Source organism: Dermochelys coriacea, chromosome 6, assembly GCF_009764565.3.
Source record: "Dermochelys coriacea isolate rDerCor1 chromosome 6, rDerCor1.pri.v4, whole genome shotgun sequence".
In the NCBI taxonomy this organism is placed as follows: Eukaryota; Metazoa; Chordata; order Testudines; family Dermochelyidae; genus Dermochelys; species Dermochelys coriacea.
The window spans coordinates 47,085,553-47,105,012 of NC_050073.1; the positions used below are offsets into that span (position 1 = coordinate 47,085,553).

The 19,460-nt window shown below is 40.4% G+C and overlaps 1 protein-coding gene across 2 annotated transcripts in view; it reads right to left on the reverse strand.

The window, feature by feature from the left end:
• The window catches only part of SLC1A2 (solute carrier family 1 member 2), a 119,574-nt gene that overhangs the window by 41,807 nt on the left and 58,307 nt on the right, over positions 1-19,460 (reverse strand). For both annotated transcript variants that reach the window (XM_038405044.2, XM_043515890.1), the window contains exons 2-4: positions 5,913-6,052; positions 3,305-3,457; positions 2,359-2,609 (exon numbers count right to left, since the gene is read on the reverse strand). In XM_038405044.2, the coding sequence (XP_038260972.1) occupies positions 2,359-2,609; positions 3,305-3,457; positions 5,913-6,052 (544 nt within the window). The remainder of the gene's footprint in view (positions 1-2,358; positions 2,610-3,304; positions 3,458-5,912; positions 6,053-19,460) is intronic.

Here is a 19,460-nt window from a genome sequence, read left to right on the forward strand (position 1 = left end):
GTGGAGCCCTCTATAGGCAAAAAGAAAAGGCACCTTAGAGACTAACAAATTTATTTGAGCATAAGCTTTTGTGAGCTACAGCTCACTTCATCTAATGCATTCAGTGGAAAATACAGTGGAGAGATTTATATACATAGAGAACACGAAACAATGGGTGTTACCATACACACTGTAATGAGAGTGATCATGTAAGATGAGCTATTATCAGCAGGAGAGCGGGGTGAGGGGAGGGAACCTTTTGTAGTGATAATCAAGGTGAGCCATTTCCAGCAGTTGATAAGAATGTCTGAGGAATGGTGTGGGTGGGGGGAAATAAACATGGGGAAATAGTTTTACTTTGTGAAATGAATCATCCACTTCCAGTCTCTATTCAAGCCTAAATTAATTGTATCCAGTTTGCAAATTAATTCCAATTCAGCAGTCTCTCGTTGGAGTCTGTTTCTGAAGTTTTTTTGTTGAAGAATTGCAACTTTTAGGTCTGTAATCGAGTGACCGGAGAGATCGAAGTGTTCTCCAACTGGTTTTTGAATGTTATAATTCTTGATGTCTGATTTGTGTCCATTTATTCTTTTAAGTAGAGACTGTCCAGTTTGACCAATGTACATGGCAGAGGGGCATTGCTGGAACATGATGACCGCTATTCCTACCTACATGTCTCCAGCTTTCACCCAAACCACACGATCCATTGTCTACAGCCAAGCTCTACGATACAACCGCATTTGCTCCAACCCCTCAGACAGAGACAAACACCTACAAGATCTCTATCAAGCATTCTTATAACTACAATATCCACCTGCTGAAGTGAAGAAACAGATTGACAGAGCCAGGAGAGTACCCAGAAGTCACCTACTAGAGGAAAGGCCCAACAAAGAAAATAACAGAATGCCACTAGCCATCACCTTCAGCCCCTAACTAAAACCTCTCCAGTGCATCATCAAGGATCTACAACCTATCCTAAAGGATGACCCATCATTCTCACAGATCTTGGGAGACAGGCCAGTCCTTGCTTACAGACAGCCCCACAACCTGAAGCAAATACTCACCAGCAACCACACACCACACAACAGAACCACTAACCCAGGAACCTATCCTTGCAACAAAGCCCGTTGCCAACTCTGTCCACATATCTATTCAGGGAACACCATCATAGGGCCTAATCACATCAGCCACACTATCAGAGGCTCGTTCACCTGCACATCTACCAATGTGATATATGCCATCATGTGCCAGCAATGCCCCTGTGCCATGTACATTGGCCAAACTGGACATTCTCTACGTAAAAGAATAAATGGATACAAATCAGACGTCAAGAATTATAACATTCAAAAACCAGTTGGAGAACACTTCGATCTCTCTGGTCACTCGATTACAGACCTAAAAGTTGCAATTCTTCAACAAAAAAACTTCAAAAACAGACTCCAACGAGAGACTGCTGAATTGGAATTAATTTGCAAACTGGATACAATTAACTTAGGCTTGAATAGAGACTGGGAGTGGATGTGTCTCCATTATCCATATAGATCTTGGTCTCCAGACAGACCATGAACTTGCAGACAGTGGATTTTGTGATGTGGACACCTGATCACTGGGAACTGGCCTGACATCACCAATACATTTCACAGAGGGCATTGGACAACATTTAGCACCTGGGCTGAATTCAAATTCAACCAGCAGCTGAGAGGTGAAATGTTCCATGACTCAACCAGCCAGAACCCAGCATCTTTCTAGAGCAGGGGTAGGCAATCTATGGCATGCCTCTGCGAGCTGATTTTCAGTGGCACTCACCCTGCCCGGGTCCTGGCCACCGGACCGGGGGACTCGGCATTTTAGTTTAATTTTATATGAAGCTTCTTAAACATTTTTTAAACCTAATTTACTTTACATACAACAATAGTTTAGTTATATATTATAGACTTATTAGAAAGAGACCTTCTAAAAATGTTAAAATGTATTACTGGCACGCGAAACCTTAAATTAGAGTGAATAAATGAAGACTCGGCACACCACTTCTGAAAGGATGCCGACCTCTGTTCTAGAGCATTAAATATTATACATGAAGAATGAGGTGATTTTAAAAGATTACTTACTAGTGAACTGAAAAGACCTTTTTCAAAGAATTGATTCAAATAAAATGCTCAAAAACTGAAATCAGTAACAAAGTTACTACATAGTAAAAGAAAATAGTTATAAAGTATTTCCCTTTCTAATTTACCTGCCCAAAACTATAGTCCTGTATTCTCCCCATCAGTAATTTAATGCCTTTCACTAGGTGAAAGACAGAACTCTGAACACATATCTTGGAATGTAAAAAAAGTCTTCACATTTAAAAATAATGTTGTGAGGAATAGGAATATTTACCTGCTGGAAGCATGCTTGGACTAGATTTTCAGGGAACAGATTCCGGATGAGATCCAAGAAAGCATCCAAACTGGATACTTCATCATTTTTCTTTCCTTCTCCCAGCTGCTTCTTGAGTTTTGGATTTCCTGGGTGAATGGCTAAAACCAGAATCACCCCTAGCACCGCAGCAATGATAGTAGTAGACATGTAGTAGACCATGGCTCTTGTGCCCAATCGACCACTAGCTTTAGCATCCAAACCTGATAGTCCTGTGTTTAAAGAAATATGCAGTAAGACTAGTTATTATACAATTAATCAAATTATCACAAACCATTTGGTGATTCTGCCTATAGTTATTTCCATTTTAGTAACTATCCTGAGATGTTTTTCCTCCCTTAGGAATTCTTCACAAGGTAGATGGTGCCCTGAAGAACTTCCAATTTTTCTCCCATCTGAACAACATGTGTTTAAAGCTCCTGCTACCTGTGGAGAAATGGCTAAGACTGAATTCAACTGAATCCTTAATTGAGGGGTGTTATTGAGAAACACTAATCATGTTCATTAGGGCAAAGCAAACCTTGTAATAATGTCCTTTTGCCATTTATTTCCTGGAAGCTGGCCATTTCAAGGATGAGGCACAGCTTTGAGCAATCTATGCTGTCCAAACCTGTGCTACCATTCATACCCACATCCTTAAGTGGGATTTGTAAGATAGTATATTAGGAAAATGGTGACATTCAAGAGAGTAGCACATGCTTATTTGGACACAAATTGGTTAGCAGCATCAACTACTGAAATCAATGAAGTTACACCAGAAATTGACTTCACCCATGAAATATGAATCAGCTATTATTAATTGCAAAAGACTCACTGCATCTCATAATTATTCTTCCCTTCTCACTAAAGATAACGATGTAGTGTCTTTAGCTAGCATTTTAAAGTATTTATTGCTAATAGATCTCACCTGTGATTAAGCTGGATATAATTAAAGGTAGGATCAACATTTTTAACATCCTCATAAGGATATCTCCTGGGAAGGCTATTAACATGATGATGTCAGGATCAATAGGAGTTGCCAGGCGAAGAAGACCCCCACACAATGCACCCATGATGACACCTGAAAGGAGAATTAAAAAGGAAGGGTGGAGAAAGGAATCAGAGTCATAGAAGTGTAGCACTGGAAGGGACCTCAGGAGGTCTAGTCGAGTCCCCTGCACTCAAGGAAGGACTATGTAATAAGGAGGCTATTCATGACAGGTGTACATCTAACTGCTCTTAAAAACCTCCATTGACACAGATTCCAGAACCTCCCAAGGCAATTTGTTCCAGTGCTTAACTAACCTGACAGGAAGTTTTTCCTAATGTCCAACCTAAACCTCCCTTGATACAATTTAAGCCCATGGTTTCTTGTCTTATTCTCAGAGGTTAACTAGAACAATTTTTCACCCTCCTCCTTGTAACAATCTTTTATGTACTTGAAAATTGTTACCATGTCCCCCCTCAGTCTTCTCTTTTCCAGACTAAACAAATCCATTTTTTCCTAATCTTTTCTCATAGGTCATGCTTTCTAGACTTTATCATTTTTGTTGCTCTCCTCTGGACTTTCTCCAACTTGTCCACATCTTTCCTGAAACATGATGCCCAGAACTGGATACAATACTCCAGCTGAGGCCTTATCAGCATGGATTACAGTGGAAACTTGAATCTTTATTCAACATTCAAAAGAACAATCTTGAAGAAAAATGGTTTCAGAATGATCATAATACATTATCTTATCTTTAATCTGATTATCTTTCATCTGACAATCCCACAGTAATTTGCAAATATTACTTAAGCCACAATGCCCTGAGAGGAAGGTAAGTGTAGTTAGTATAATCACTGTGCAGGTGGCTGAACTGAGGCATAGAGAGGTGAAGTGAATTACTCAAGGCTATACCAGCAGTCAAAGCCAAATACAGTCAGCAGAAGAGCCAGAAATAGAACCGATCAGTCCTGAGTACCACTCCTCTGCTTTCACCACTAGAACAGAGACATTTCAAAACCCCAATGGTATTACTTTGTCTTACCAAGCATACATTTTGCTTTGAGCTCTCTTCCTACAGAAGAATTGGCAAACAATATCACAGCTCAGCGAGAGATCTGATGGGAAAACTAGCAAGACTTTGTGATGAATATACATTCTACATTTTGTTACCAATATATTTAATATTAACATTGAGTTCTCTGAATGGATTGCTATTAGTATCCAGTTCACAGACACACAACAGAGCAGAAAAGACCTAATAGATTACCCCCTATCAGGATTGCAATACACACAATGCATCTATTCCAATCTGAAATTACTAAGGCAATGGGGCTGCCATTATTCCCCTTCAGAAACTATTCTGTAATCCTGCACATGTGACTGTTAGATAACTTTTTTCAATATACAGCCTAAACCTTTGATTGCTGAATTTCATCCCATTGTTCTTAGTCTCACTATCTTAGATCATCCTAAACAATTCCTTTGATTAGTTATTACTATTATTTATTTGTATTGCAATACTGTCTTGGAGCCCTAGTCAGGGACCGGCATCCCATTGTTCTAGGTGCTATGTAAACAGAACAAAAAACAGTCCCTGCCCCAAATAGCTTACAATTTAAGTACAGCGTTTCCATCTTTAAAATACTTGAATTTCCCTTTGCACTGTTACTGCATAAGTTTTTATCTGAGCTGTCTCTGTCTTTCTGATATCAGGCCCTGTGTACAATCTCTGATGTAATAAGACACCACAAGACAATCTGAATTGTGCTTTGAAACTATTTTTGGAATAACTTATGGTTCTATGGTGATATCAGGTTGGTTCAATGAGAAATAAACTTATTTTATCATTGTGATCCTCTTGGGAACTGAATCAGGCATCTTTGAGGTACTGGTCCAAGCCCAAACTTCTTGTCTATACAATTTCAGCTATGGGAAGGTTAAAAGTTGCACTACTTTTGAACTAAAGCTGCAGTTGGTCATTCAAGCAAAATGGATTGGGTCTGTGAATTCACTGCATTTGAAAAAAAGGAGTGGACATGGGGCCAATAACCCACAAAAAGATGTCAAACTGATCCATATTTGGAGGGTGCTAAAACCAGAAAGCGCTATTTCAAACTAGGTCACTGAACCCAATGTCTGTGGCAAGAGTCACATACGAGATAAAGCTTGAGTCTCAGCCAGGCTGAGTGGAGGAAAGTGTAAAGGATCAGGATCAGGTTGTTTTTATATTTTCAAAGAGATTGAAAAGAAAATAGAGATTTTCTCTTTTTAGTGATGTGAAAGACATCACTTAAGTCCTATTACATCCACAAAACACATGCAGCATGGACATTAGCTCTTCAGGATTCATCCATGCTACTCCATCCATGTGCCTTTTCCCTGAACTAACAGAACCATGCTTACTGGGGGAAAGGGTAAATTCAGTCTCCGTTGCCCATTCATTCCTTGGCCGCCCTGCTGAGATTGCCTACAAGTTTGCCATTGCTGAACACAGGTTCAGTCTGTACACAAAGAACCATAGGATGCATACAAGCAGAGTATATCTTACCAAATACAGTAAGAGACAGGAGCAGGTTTTTTCTGAGTGATTGGCAGAACCGCAGGCATACATTCTTGGGCCTTGGCTCCACAGGGCTCAGTTGACTTTCATGCATCCGCACTTCTACCTGCTTAGGCATATTGTTGGCACTAGAAGAAAAATGAATACCAGATAAGCAGCTATAGTACCAGGTGCCAGAAGTGGGAGAAAACAGTTGAACTTTAAATGTACCACTGTCACATGTGTCTGGCAACCCTGATTCTGATAGCGAGATTTGGAACGTGCCATATCTTTGTAGGGTTTGAGTCCCAAAAGGCACAAACCTCAGGTCAACTGAGGTGGTAGTCTGGTATTGTCAAGGAAGTTCCATACAAACATGGCCAAATGCACAACAGCTAAAGTACTGTGGTATCTTCAGTAGGGAAGGGGGAGGGGGTGGGGAGAAAGAGGTCTAAGCTCTGTCGATGGTGCCTTGTGATGTGCAGTGCCAAGCAGCAGGGCTCTCAGTGTGCTGGGCAGATCCAGGTGAATGGCCACAAAGAGAAGCATGCTGAGCAGTGATCCCCACACTAGCGGCAGACAGCTGCAGCACGTGCTCTCTCTTGGAGGATGTGGGGCCCTGTATAACTGTCTGGGAGGAAGTTGCACACTAGCTCTGCTGTGTCTGTGCTCAGAGAATGAGTAGCAACAGTCTGCCCAGCTTCTGAATGGCTATGCTAGAGAGCATCCATGCAGGACAAGAAAGAATGTGTCCCTAAAAATATTCAGATTAAAAGCTAGGTCTATATAGAGTAGACAGGATATGCTTACACCGTATGCAAAAGCTGGTGCAGTGCCAGAGCTACTGACAGTAAGACAAATTCCCCTTTCTGCTCCAGCCATTTTGCACTGCCCGAGTAATGCTAAGTGCTTGGAGCCTTGTGGAGACTTTCCATGGTAGAATTAGATTTCCCCACTGGTGTAAAGCTAGCACAGTCAGCACAGGAAAGGTGTCAGGGAGGCAGGTGGAATGCCAAAGTGGGGGATCACGGTGAAGCAGAGCATTGTCATACCTATGCTTCATTGGCGTAAAGTCCCTTCCACCACTTTAACTAATGCCAGATCAGGTGGCGCCAAATCAGAGAGCTGCAACTGGCTCCCTCAGGCCCCCGACTCTTCTGTGCTGGGCACAGCTCAGGCATGGGAAAGAACTAAGCCAAAAATGCCTTTTATTTATCCAAAGTTTTAAAAAGTCAATTGTTTGTGCATTATGGCCCTCATTCTGCCACCCCTGCTCACATTGAGAGGTACCTTACAAACTGAGAGGCCCATTGAACTCAATAGGCCTACTCATGCAGTACAGGTACTCCTACTCAATATAAGGAGGGCAGATCATCAGAGTCCATAATGAAAAGGAGTACTGGTGGCACCTTAGAGACTAACAAATTTATTTGAGCATAAGCTTTCGTGAGCTACAGCTCACTTCATCGGATTCATTCACAATTCATAATAAGTGAATGCATCTGATGAAGTGAGCTGTAGCTCACGAAAACTTATGCTCAAATAAATTTGTCAGTCTCTAAGGTGCCACAAGTACTTCTTTTCTTTTTGCGACTACAGGCTAACATGGCTGTTACTTTGAAACCTGTCATAGAAGTTCCATACATTAGTGTGAGAGCAGAATTTGTATAGGCATTAAGTCCCAGCTCACTCTGGAAGGCCAAATATCATTTACAAGGTAGAAATGGAGCCCCAGAAATTATATAAACAAATAACTCAGTCAGTCAGTCATCAGTCCATGTCAATGCAAATGCTATGATTCATAGAGAGAACAGATGTTTGGTTCCCAAGCAACCACAGAAAGATAACAAAAGCTGAACACTGCACTTGAGTCACGATTTTACCATGTGCTACACAATCTGTGTTTTGTACTGAGATGTCATGTACTATATGCAGCACACTGAAAACACTGGGGCAATATTTTCTCTGTCTGACCTGTGGATAAAAATCTCACAACTAACAGCAATGTTGAAAATTCAAATGCTTAGATCATTATCTTTGTGGCCCTATTTTACTACCTGCCAATTGTCATCTAGCACCACGGCTTTTAACAGATATTTACACCTTACAAATTTTAGCAACAATGATTGTTCTGCCTTATAAAAGACTTATTGGTTAGAATTTCCAGAGTCAATGCATGCTGCTGTCACACTTTTCACTCTAAGACCTAAAATATGTAAAGCTTGTCTTCTGAATGCATTGTAAAGGCCTCAAGTGAAGCACAGGACACCAAAGTGGGACTTGATCCTGCTAGTTACTGAGAACTCCTCTGAGATGCTGAGTGCCCTCAAGTTTGCAATAATGTGGGGGATCTTTTCTTTTTGATCTTGCATAAAGTCTCCTGTCAATTTATCTTCAAGTTTCACAGGAATATAGGGTGAGAGAACACTGGGTGTGGGGTAGATATTGGTCTAAAGTGAGTGACACATTCCATTTGGAGGTGGAGTGGAAACCAGAGATGAACTCTAATTGTAAAATTTGGGTCAGAATTTTCTCAGGGTGTTTGCACTTGGAGTTTTGGTTCAAGCCCCTCTCTAGCTAAAAGCTGGTGATGTGCATGAGTATCTGAAATTTGCAAACACTGGCACACCTTCTTTCTAATAGCTTCTCTCAAACAGACAATTCTGGCATACCATCCCCTGAAAGCCAACAAGTTAGTGCAGGAAGAGGAAGTAGTGGCTGGCCCTCTTCCTAGTACAGAACAGAATAAATGCGCCAACATGGTGGTACTGGCTACTATACTGATATCTTTAATGAGACTTGAAACTGAGACAAAACTGCTTATGGTCAGCAAAGACCAACCATAGCACTTTGCATGAGAGTGGAGGCAGTAGGATCAATTTTCTCACTAAATTTCTATTCAGGTGTCGATTAACAGTACTAAGCACTTTTATCTCAAAATATTTCACAGAGGTAGAAAAGTCACTCTGCCTATTTTCTTCCACTCATTGCTCTTAGACAGGGTACTCTTCACTATGCTCTGAAGACTGATGCACAGACTCGTTGCTGCATTTCCACCTCAGAGGTAGTTTCATTTCAGTGTGTGATTGGCTCGATTATAAAAGCAGAGACTGCAAAGCACTTTGAGATCCATTTTAGATCATGCCAGATGGCAGATATTATTTTTGCATTAGCATGACAATCTTCTCTTATTGTAATTTATTGGCAAAATGTTTCCAGAATATCTAGCATTGAGAAGGTCAAGGTCACCCCAAATATTCTCATCTATGTAATTAAATAATAAATAGTGAGTAGAACTATTTGGGAAAAAACCCACAAAAGAAACATTTTTCACACTTTTTTCATTATATGATAATAAAATTTGTTTTGGTGGTGGGGGAAAAATCATGTTTCCCTTTTATGAGTTAGAAAAAGGAAGAAAAAAATTAAAAAGTGAGAAAAAGTGGAATTTTTCCTACAAAAAAGAAAATAAAAACTTTCAAAAAATTATACCAACTTTTTTGTTTTGATACCAATGGGAATTTTTGTACAAAGTTTCAATTTCACTGACCTGCTCTAATGTAGTAAGGAGCACCAGCCTGGAGAGTTATATGGTGCCTCATATGTGAGGCTTCCATAAAGACTCCAATCTAGCCTTAAACTATGAGTTTGCTTTGGGATATTCATTTTAAAAAAATAAAGCTAAACACTGCTATATATTCTGTTAAAACTTTTCTAAAAGGACACTTAGTAAGAGTCTGAAAAGCAGCTTGCAGTCCTATAAATCAAAGAAAAGGCCTACCACAAGACATTGAGAAATACAACAATTCTGCTATATGTTACTCCAACTTCAGCAGCATGACTTTGTATCTGAGCCCAGCACTGTAAAATAAATGCATTATTTAAAGAGCTGTAAAATCAAAATCACATTTTCCTTTTTAAAAAAGTTTTGCTAACTGATTTTAGGTCAGTGTGAGCTCTTCATACAGTGACCTTGTGTTCAGCAAGCATTCCATTTTGCTTTGAATGGGATAATCATGAATGTATTCAATGGTTCATATTATTTGCAACCTAATGACCTACTTTTATTAGAGTTTCAATTTTCAACTCTCTGCCATGAATTTACATTAAGAAGACCATAAACTGCCATATATCTGATTTAGAAATGCTTTGCTTCCCTGGACACTTCAGCTTTTTGCTATTTGATGTTGTGGTATTTAACATCCTAACAGCGATATGACCCAGGGAAACCCAATATGCAGTAACAGGACCTTTTGGAAAAGAGCCTGCAAAGGGCAGTTTGTTCTGTTTGTTTTTAAATGCTACATATGTGTCCAGCAGTATATAAATGATGAGCACCAGTAGTCACCTGTGTATCTATCTTTGTTCTATAACACTCATCACTCCAGTATATAAGCACTGAACAGGCAAATTTTATGTCCAGGATGGATTTTTTTATCATAATAATATATTTGTCAAATGAATGTTAAGACCCGGTATCTGAGAAGGGAGTCCCCCAGTAAAGATTTCTTCTGGGAGGGAAAGAGGGGCATCCTAGCATGTGAGAGCTCTTTTCCAGAGTGTCTAGAGAGGCACAGGACTCAAAATCCTGTGCAAAATGTGGTTACATGGATATACAGTAGAACTGGTCAAAACATTTTTCTATTAGAAAATATAGATTTGATAAAATCAAAATGCTTCTTGGGAACATATTGATTTTGTCAACATTTTTATGGGAAATTATCAAAATATTTTGTTTTGTTTTGACTTTAACATGTCAATTTATATATTATTGTATCACATTATATTGAAATTGAAACAATAAATTTGAACAAAATGTTTTGATAAGGTGAAAAAATATTTTGGAATCTTTCATTTTGTGAAAAATTCTGAGATTGACATTTTGTCCCAATTTGGGACAAAACCAAAGTTCAAAATCTCATAATTTCCTATGGGGTGGAAATTCTATTTTTTGTCCAGCTCTAAACTATAAGAAGAGATGAACCCAAACTCTAACCCCAGGTGTGGGGATGTTTCATTGCTGTGTAGACTTCTGGGGTTGGGCTTGAGCCTGGGCTCTAGGACCTGTGAGCATAGGCTCCAGCTTCCTCTGGGCCCTGGGGATGCTCACCACAAGCCCCACCCCCACCTAACACCTTCCCCCAAGTCCCCACACTGTCCCACCTCTTCCCGCCCTCAGCTCTGCCCCAAGCCTCGCCTCCACCCCACCCTTTCCCCAAGTCCCTACCCCCGCCTCACCTCTTCCTGTCCCATCTCTTCCTTGCCTCTTCCTGCCCAGTTCTGTCCCCCATCCCTGTTCCTCCCCCCCCCCGCCCCAAGCCTCCTACACACCGCAAAACAGTTGATTGTGGCAGGTGGTAGGTGCTGGGAGGGAGCGGGGGAGTTTATCTGCGGAGCTGCCAGCAGATGGGAGGTACTGGGGGGAAAGGGGTAGCTGGCTGCCAGTGGGTGCTAAGCACCCGCTCATTTTTTTTCTTGAGTGCTCTAGCCCTGGAGCACCCATGGAGTCCGTGCCTATGCCTGTGGGATTTGCAGCATTAAGGATATTGCCTACAGTAAATATAGGGCAGTATATAAAGCATTATTGCAGATATGCAAGTAAATATGTCTATTTAGCTTAGGTAAATTGCAAATTTTAAATGGCAGTTTGTATTACTTTCTGGTTCTCGTGCACTAATACACAAGTGCAAAAATGGTTTCTTGCTACCTCCCCATGTGAAAGGCTTCTATTTGTTCTCATTTTCAATTGTTTCTTTCTTTCTTGCATTTACATTAATGGGTAAACTTAAAACTAGGGAAAAGCTGCTTTTTCTGAGTCATTGAGTCATTACTAGCCCCACAAGTTAAGGGATAACAAATTGCATGTTGCTGAGAGTGACAATTACCCTGTTTCCCAGTCACGGAGAAGGGTTCAGTTCCTCAAAAGTATTTATGTGCCTAGCTCCCAAGAATCTGAGCCAAGATCTGAGTGCTCACACAGATGGCAGAAATCTAGAGTGGATGTACATGGAGAAGAGTAAATTATAATGTAATTGAAGCCTATAAACCAAGATTGTGATGATGCTAGTAAAACTAGATTCTGAGTGCTGGGTAAATTAGCAGAGACTGCATTTAATTTAAGGAGCTAGTTCACCTGGGTCAAGTAAGCAATCAAGTATAAAATTTAGTGCTGGCTAAGCATGACTGTACCTATTGAGTTATTGGGGGAAAGGGCAGATATCTGAGGGCTGGAAGGGAAACTTAAAGCTTTTTCAATAGCATGAATTATTGCTTTAGGTTAGAAAGAGCACAGAAGTCAACTGACTTTAGTGAGAGTATTGGTTGTAATATGTTTGAAGCCTTGTAGCATAGGCTTGCCTAAGGGCTTTTCTACAACATTAGCCTTTCTCTGGAAAGGAAGATAATAAAGAATATAGGGCTTACTGCATTTTGTAACCCTTGTCATTTCAACTATTGGGCTGTTATGTTTATTCTCTAGAGGCCATTTGCAGATGATATGGTATATTCTGTTGGACTCTGAACAAAACATCTCTCAGCTTAGATGCCCATTAACAAATCCAGTGCCTTCTGATGCGGTCAAATCATGTAAATGCCATCCCTCAACCGCAGCAGTAGTTCAGGCCCCCTCCTGCTTAAAAATGAGCCTAGGGAGAGGCTTTCTTGAACCCCAACACTTCTACTGGAAAAACAAGACATGTGAGAACAATGAAAGTTTCCCAGTATGTCACCAGTTATCACTGGCTGAGAGGAGCAAAGTTAATGTGCACTTCTGCTCTTAAAAAATCACTGTAAAAATGGCATTGTAGGGTTGTGTGTCTACAAGAGCTTAGTGATTTCAGGACAAATTTGATCACTCTGATCATCAGTGGAGTTGTGTGTGCGCTACTGAGGACTTAATTTGGCCTGTATAATATTTATTAGTGGTATTAAGCCTCTTTTGCACTCATCAGTATTTTGGCTTACAAATCCCAAGTGGAAGATAAAGCTACAAGAGAAGAGCTCTAAAAGTTTGTAGAAGAATGAGTGAGGAAAAAAGTGACTTTGCTCTCAGGGTATGAGGGTATATGGTAAATTTCCATAACCAACAATAATGAGTGACTAAGAAATTAGGGCTCAAGCACCACAAAGCCTGCTTATAGTGCAACTCCATGCTGTAGCTGAAAAAAAGTCCCAGACTGTTTCAGTGCATTGCAGTGGGGTGAATACAGTTCAGCTTCTTTAAAGAGATGTTCTGTGATCAAATGTAATTTCACTATTGGGATATACACCATTGTCCTGTGTATATTTTGCTTTAGATAAGTTTTTCATTACTTTATGATTTTTGGAAAATCCCTTGGTGCACCCCCATGATCCTTGCAGGGGAAACTGAGTGCAGAAATGCTATTGTGTCTGTTTTCAGAGTAGCAGCCGTGTTAGTCTGTATCCGCAAAAAGAAAAGGAGTACTTGTGGCACCTTAGAGACTAACAAATTTATTTGAGCATAAGCTTTTGTGAGCTACAGCTCACTTCATCGCTGGATTTGACTATCACTGTTGCTATGTGTTGGCCAGTTATCAAACAGTGGATTATATACTGCTAAAGCACATGGGTCAGGTTTAAGCCATATGCCTCTTTGCAAGTATCAAAAATAAAATAAAAACCACTCACCAAAACAAAAGCAGAAGATAAGCATTAGTCTGCATTAAAGGATTTTTTAAACCCCCCTATGCCGTCACTGAAGACCTTGATTGAATTGCAATCTTATTATGTATGTTATTCCTTGTTATGTTTATGAGAACAAATAAGCCATGGCCCAAATACAAACCTCTGTTAAAGCATTTAACCCAGGGCTGGATCGGGCCCAGACGATGGCATTACCAGTGACACATTTTGAAACGTGATTTGTTTTTCATAGTGGGAAGAAGATCTGCTCTGTTTGGCTCAGCTTAGGAGCTTGTTCTTTCTTCTTGGTTTAATCTTTTCTACAAGCATAATGTCCCACATTTAAAGCAACTAAGCTGCAGCACACATAGTACACATGGGTGTTTCCAAGTGAATGTGCAGTCATTTCCAAACTGAATTGCTAGATCTGCTCACTCACCTTTTGTTTCCTATTGTTTCCCTGCAGAAATTTTTTTTTAAACTTATTTGCAAAAAAGACTTTCACAATCTACTTGAATTGGCAACGTTTGAAATGAAGCTCTGTTTGTTTAACATCCTAGTGAAATTGCCAGGAGATTTTTGCTGAGCGAATAATTTCTTTAACAGCTTTTGAACCTGACAGGGAGTTTTGAACACAGTGAATAAAATATTTTTAAGAGAACACTTTTTAAAGGAACAGAGAAAGGGGATTTGTTCTATGGTTGCTTGCTGGTGAGAGTGACTTTCCTGGGTTTGACTAAAAACTAGAGTACATTGAGGTAGAATTTGGGAGGAGTCTATGGGTTCACAGACCATTGAGGAATAGGGAAGGAAGTAAAAAATTGCAGAAAGCTGGGAAGTATCTGATGCATTATCCTCATTGCTGGCTGAGTGCCAACAACATGGCACACCACAGAGCAATGGGTCTGCAAATGTCACACCATTGATTCATGACTTCTGATCCTTAATTTTGGGGCAATACTGAATATGTTGGAATCATTGTGCTTGTGTTGTGTAGCCATAAAAGAGCTAATGACGAAATCTCTTAAAGGATTTGTGTGTAAGTTTCTGGCATGGCAAACCTTGGTAGAAGTGAGCATTTTGTAGGGTTAGTTCCTAATGAACAAAACACAAATACCTAAGAATTTACCATACTGAAAATTGACAATATGAAATTTGACTATTGTAGAACCATTTAAGAACCATGTTGTGTCTGCAAACTGTGGCCAGTCCTAGAGTGGCCTTAACTAACAAATGAAGTATATTGTATACTCCAGTTTCTGTGGTATGAATTAAAGGTGCTTTAATAGAAGCCACCCACCTCTTTTAAGAGATAGGAAAATTATACTATATTTCACATATTGGTACCCAATGGCAACGCTCCTATTGACTTTAATGATCCAAGATCGGGGCCTCATGATTCACAAAGTATTTAGATGAACTTACAAAAGGTACATATACACATGAGGGATCTATGCTGTTATCTACTAGCATAACAGAGCCTGAAATAATTATCAATATTATAGTTAGTGGGCCCATCTTCAGATTTCTGCTTGCTGAAGATCTCACCCTTGGTAATTATTTAAAATCTTTAAACGTGACAGTGATATATATGTGTGAAACTCTGGGGATGCCCTGTTGTTATATCATATTTTCACTCTTTGTCCGTGAACCTCGTGCCAGAATGACTTCATATAGGAAATCCCAGTGTGATACTGCAAAGGTCTGCTCTGAACTCCAGGTCCTAAAGTGACTCTCAGTTCTGTTTTTTGTACAAGCAGGGTACAGAGCAAACTATTTTAAAACACGCTGTGCAATAAATTGCAATAAAGTTCATGACATGTTTTATTTATCGGTGCATGTGTGGCATTCCCTTCTTACTGCCAGATTTCTGATGAGGCTTTATTATAAATGGTGTAAAAAATTAGGCAACACTCTACCACAGAAGATCAGGACCTACTGCTTAATTACTGTGGTAATTAAGCTTTGAGATCGACATGGAGACCAGAAGAATTAAACATGAATCATGTTATGACAAAAGGTGTAACAATGATGTGCCTCTTGGTGCAAAAATTATGTACTCAAAAACTCAAAGGCGAAGAGGTTTATGATGTTGCCTTGGCTTCTGAGGTGTGCCAGGTGGCACAGAAGAAAAGGCAGTGATATAATGCCTTAATGGTAATGTTTTCAAGAATAGTGACCAGAGCTCCTTAAAATAGTTGTGAGACAGGAGGGAAGTCAGAAATTGTGGTAACTCCTGGACATGCTTGTTGTTGATGGTCCGAAATTGTAGGCACTAGAAGCAGTGGTGTGGGTTACTATTAAAGAGTCATGATTAGAAATATGTTACAAGAAAGAAGGACTGAGGAGCAAGGAGCACTTCTTGCTGTGGCCCATAAGGATTCATTCTCTGACCATGAGTGGGCACTGAATAAGAGCTCAAAGTTCTAAAATGTTTTTAATTCTAGAGTGTATGATGTTCTTGACAGATCTAGACTGAGGAGTCCTTAGCATGCCTCTGGCTGGACACTTTGGAGTAAAGAAGATTGAAACTCAGTTGATCAAAGCTTCTTCTGTCAAATGTATAAAATGACAGATTATTGCCAGTTGTTTGATATGTGTCAGAGTATAAAAATACGGGTTATGAGGGAAACTGTCCTTGTTTCTACATTACGTGCACTGTTGGTATTCCTTTTCAGACGGTATCTATGGCTCTCATAGCATCACTGAAAGTCTCATTGAACTCAGGCTATCCTTATATCTTAGTCATGCAATTGTCCACTATGTTGTGAGATGCTGTGAGCTGGTGGGAGGTTTCACTAGCCAAGGAAAGGAAATAGAGGCCCAAGTATTAATCTTTTTAAGGCCCTTTTCGTGAGCTTGTTTTATTGACCTTAGAACAAAACAAAAAATAAAACCCAAAACCAATTAACTGAAATAAACTGGGAAATAATGTCCAGGGCCTTTTCCTACTCTGACCAACCAAAGGGACAGAAGTGCATCCCTTCCTCTTACATCCATCTTCCGCTTCCCTTTATACACCACCCCTGAATAGCCATGTGTCCAACCAGGACCTATGATTAACCCTTAGCAAACACCTGCACCTTTACCTTGTTGCAGGTACCCTGAGCCTTCTATGTGAGTGTTTTTCCATTGTTCATAGCAATCTACCAGCAAAACTAGTAAAATTCAAATAGGGCAACACTTCAAGGTTTTTTTGCTACTGGTATAAACCCAGAGAGAGCTGGACCATTCTTGCCTATATAAGTGAAAACAATACTGTTATAGTCAAAGCTAAACACTGATGTACTCACAACAGCCCAAAGACAATAGCCCTTTCAGAGAGTTGTTTAGAACCAAAGCATGCTCTTGTATTTTAAAAGCCACATGGGTTAGGCTCTTAAAAAGCAAGAAACTTCATTATGAGAAACAGTACATTCCTGGAATATGTTAAAGGGATTGCAGAAATTAAGTGTAGCATAATAGAATCTCTTGTGACAAATTATTTTAGGTCCTAAAGCTTAGCATGTCCTGTTTTATTTTTTTTGACAGCTGTTCCTTGGAGCAGTATTTATGATCACAACGCAGCATGCTTTGATGAATGTGTGCCATCTGCTGGAACCAAAAAGGCTTTTTACAAAGGAAATCCTAAAATGCTCCACTAGTTTTCACCCAATGCAGGGCATTTTTTTCTGTCTGATTGTACTTTTTAATGGTCTCATTTTCTATAAACTTCCTTCTGACAGAATGAAAGCTTATGCTCAAATAAATTTGTTAGTCTCCAAGGTGCCACAAGTACTCCTTTTCTTTTTGTGAATACAGACTAACACGGCTGCTACTCTGAAGCATATACACTGCTGATCGTGCTGGAAAAGGAGAGAAAAGATGACTATCAGGATAGACAAACATTTGTTTTGGGTAGCTGGGTGAGTTAGGTTGGGCATTCAGATAAGTAGGTTGTCCAGGTGGTCTATTTTTATCCATTCCTTCTGTTAGACATGTCGGAAATACACCCTCTAAGAACAGCAGGCTAAACCGGCTAAGGCATCAATATTTTAGATAGGAGTGTGTGAATGTTGATGTGGAGTGAAAATCTTCTGTTGTATGCAGGTGTAAAGTTTATGATTTTCTAAATATCTGTATATAGATTGGTGGTGGTTATTGTTACTCCTGTTTGGTTAACCAATATTTGGTGTGTTGTGCATTTTTTTCTATTATGAGAAGAAATTGATGATAGTCAGGTGTTTCTTTGATGCAATCCTCATTATTTACAAAGGATGTCCACACAGTCCTGTTTCCCTGAACACTGTAGGAATCGAATAACCATTTCTTTGCTCACAATTCCAAGCCTCTTTCCAGGCAACACCCAAAAAGTACTCTTAGCTTCTTCTCAGGGCCCTGCTACAAGTGCTTCTCTGTCTGTCGGGCTTCCTTGCTGCCTTCTTTTTGTGCTTCTGTGGTGTTTCTCCTGCTTTTGTCTCCTGGTCTCTGGCTGCTTTTTGCACACACACAGTATGTTTTCACTGCACAGGTAACCTGGGTTTTTACCTTGGTTTTTAGCCCAAATATGCCTCCCATTCACATTGAAAAACTACTTTCAGCTGATCTGGCTTACTTGGCTGAGGGGTGGGTTTGAGCCCATGCTCTGCTTTCACTTAGGCCATGTCTAAACTTACAAGCTTACAGCAGCACAGCTGTACAGATGCAGCTGTGCTGCTGTAAGAGCGCTCATTTAGCCACCCTATGCCCACTGGAGAGAGCTCTCCCATCAACAGAATAAAGCCAGCTCAATGAATGGCGGTAGCTATGTCGGTGGGAGAGCATCTCCCATCAGCATAGCGCTGTGCACACAAGCACTTATGCCGGCAAAACTTATGTCGATCAGGGGTGCGAGGTTTTTTTCACATCCTGAGTGGCAAAAGTTTTGCTGACATAAGTGCTAATGTAGACGTGACCTTAAGCCTGGAACCTGACCACTTTGCAGTGAGTTTCCAGGCAAAATTGCTTGAGTGCTGATAGTCCTTCAATGCCCTTCTCACAATTCCCTGTGAAGGATAGACAACTTCTCTCAGAGCTGACTAGGAAAGAATCCTAGAGCTTTCCTGTACAAAGAACTGTGGAATATGCCCCCAGCCGTACATGGGCAAGAGCAGAAAGTCAGTACACAGTAAAGCAGGCAAGGCTTTGCAGTGGGAACCCCAGACCTGGGGTATGCTAACCCGAGGGTCCACACCCATGTGCCAATCACCTGAGTTAACTGTGTACTGAAGACATATATCCCCAGGCACACAGCTAAAATCAAATCAATGTCCTGCCCCTTTTTAGCAGACCCCTGGAAACCCTTTGGACCGTATGGCTTAGCCACTGCCCAAAGTGATATGTGGTCTAATCCTTGGGGTGGTTTTTCATTGTTGCAGCTATCACTCTATAAAGAGGCATTTAATTGTTTCCTCATTTAGCCTGAATGGAAGGCAGCTATCACTCCCAAGAGCTTCAATGAGGTGGTATGATTATCCAACCCCAGAACAACATTATACATTATTGTGTATTATTTATGCAGTGCCTTACTTCTGCTAACACACACTCTGCAACCTATCCTGGAAAACGATCCCTCATTCTCACAGACCTTGGGAGACAGGCCAGTCCTTGCTTACAGACAGCCCCCCAAACCTGAAGCAAATACTCACCAGCAACTACACATCACACCACAAAAACACTAACCCAGGAACCAATCTCTGTAGCAAACCTCGTTGCCTACTCTGTCCCCATATCTTCTCTAGTGACACCATCAGAGGACCCAACCACATCAGCCACACCATCAGAGGCTCATTCACCTGCATATCTACTAATGTCATATATGCCATCATGTGTCAGCAATGCCCCTCTGCCATGTACCAAACTGGACAGTCCCTACGTAAAAATATAAATGGACACAAA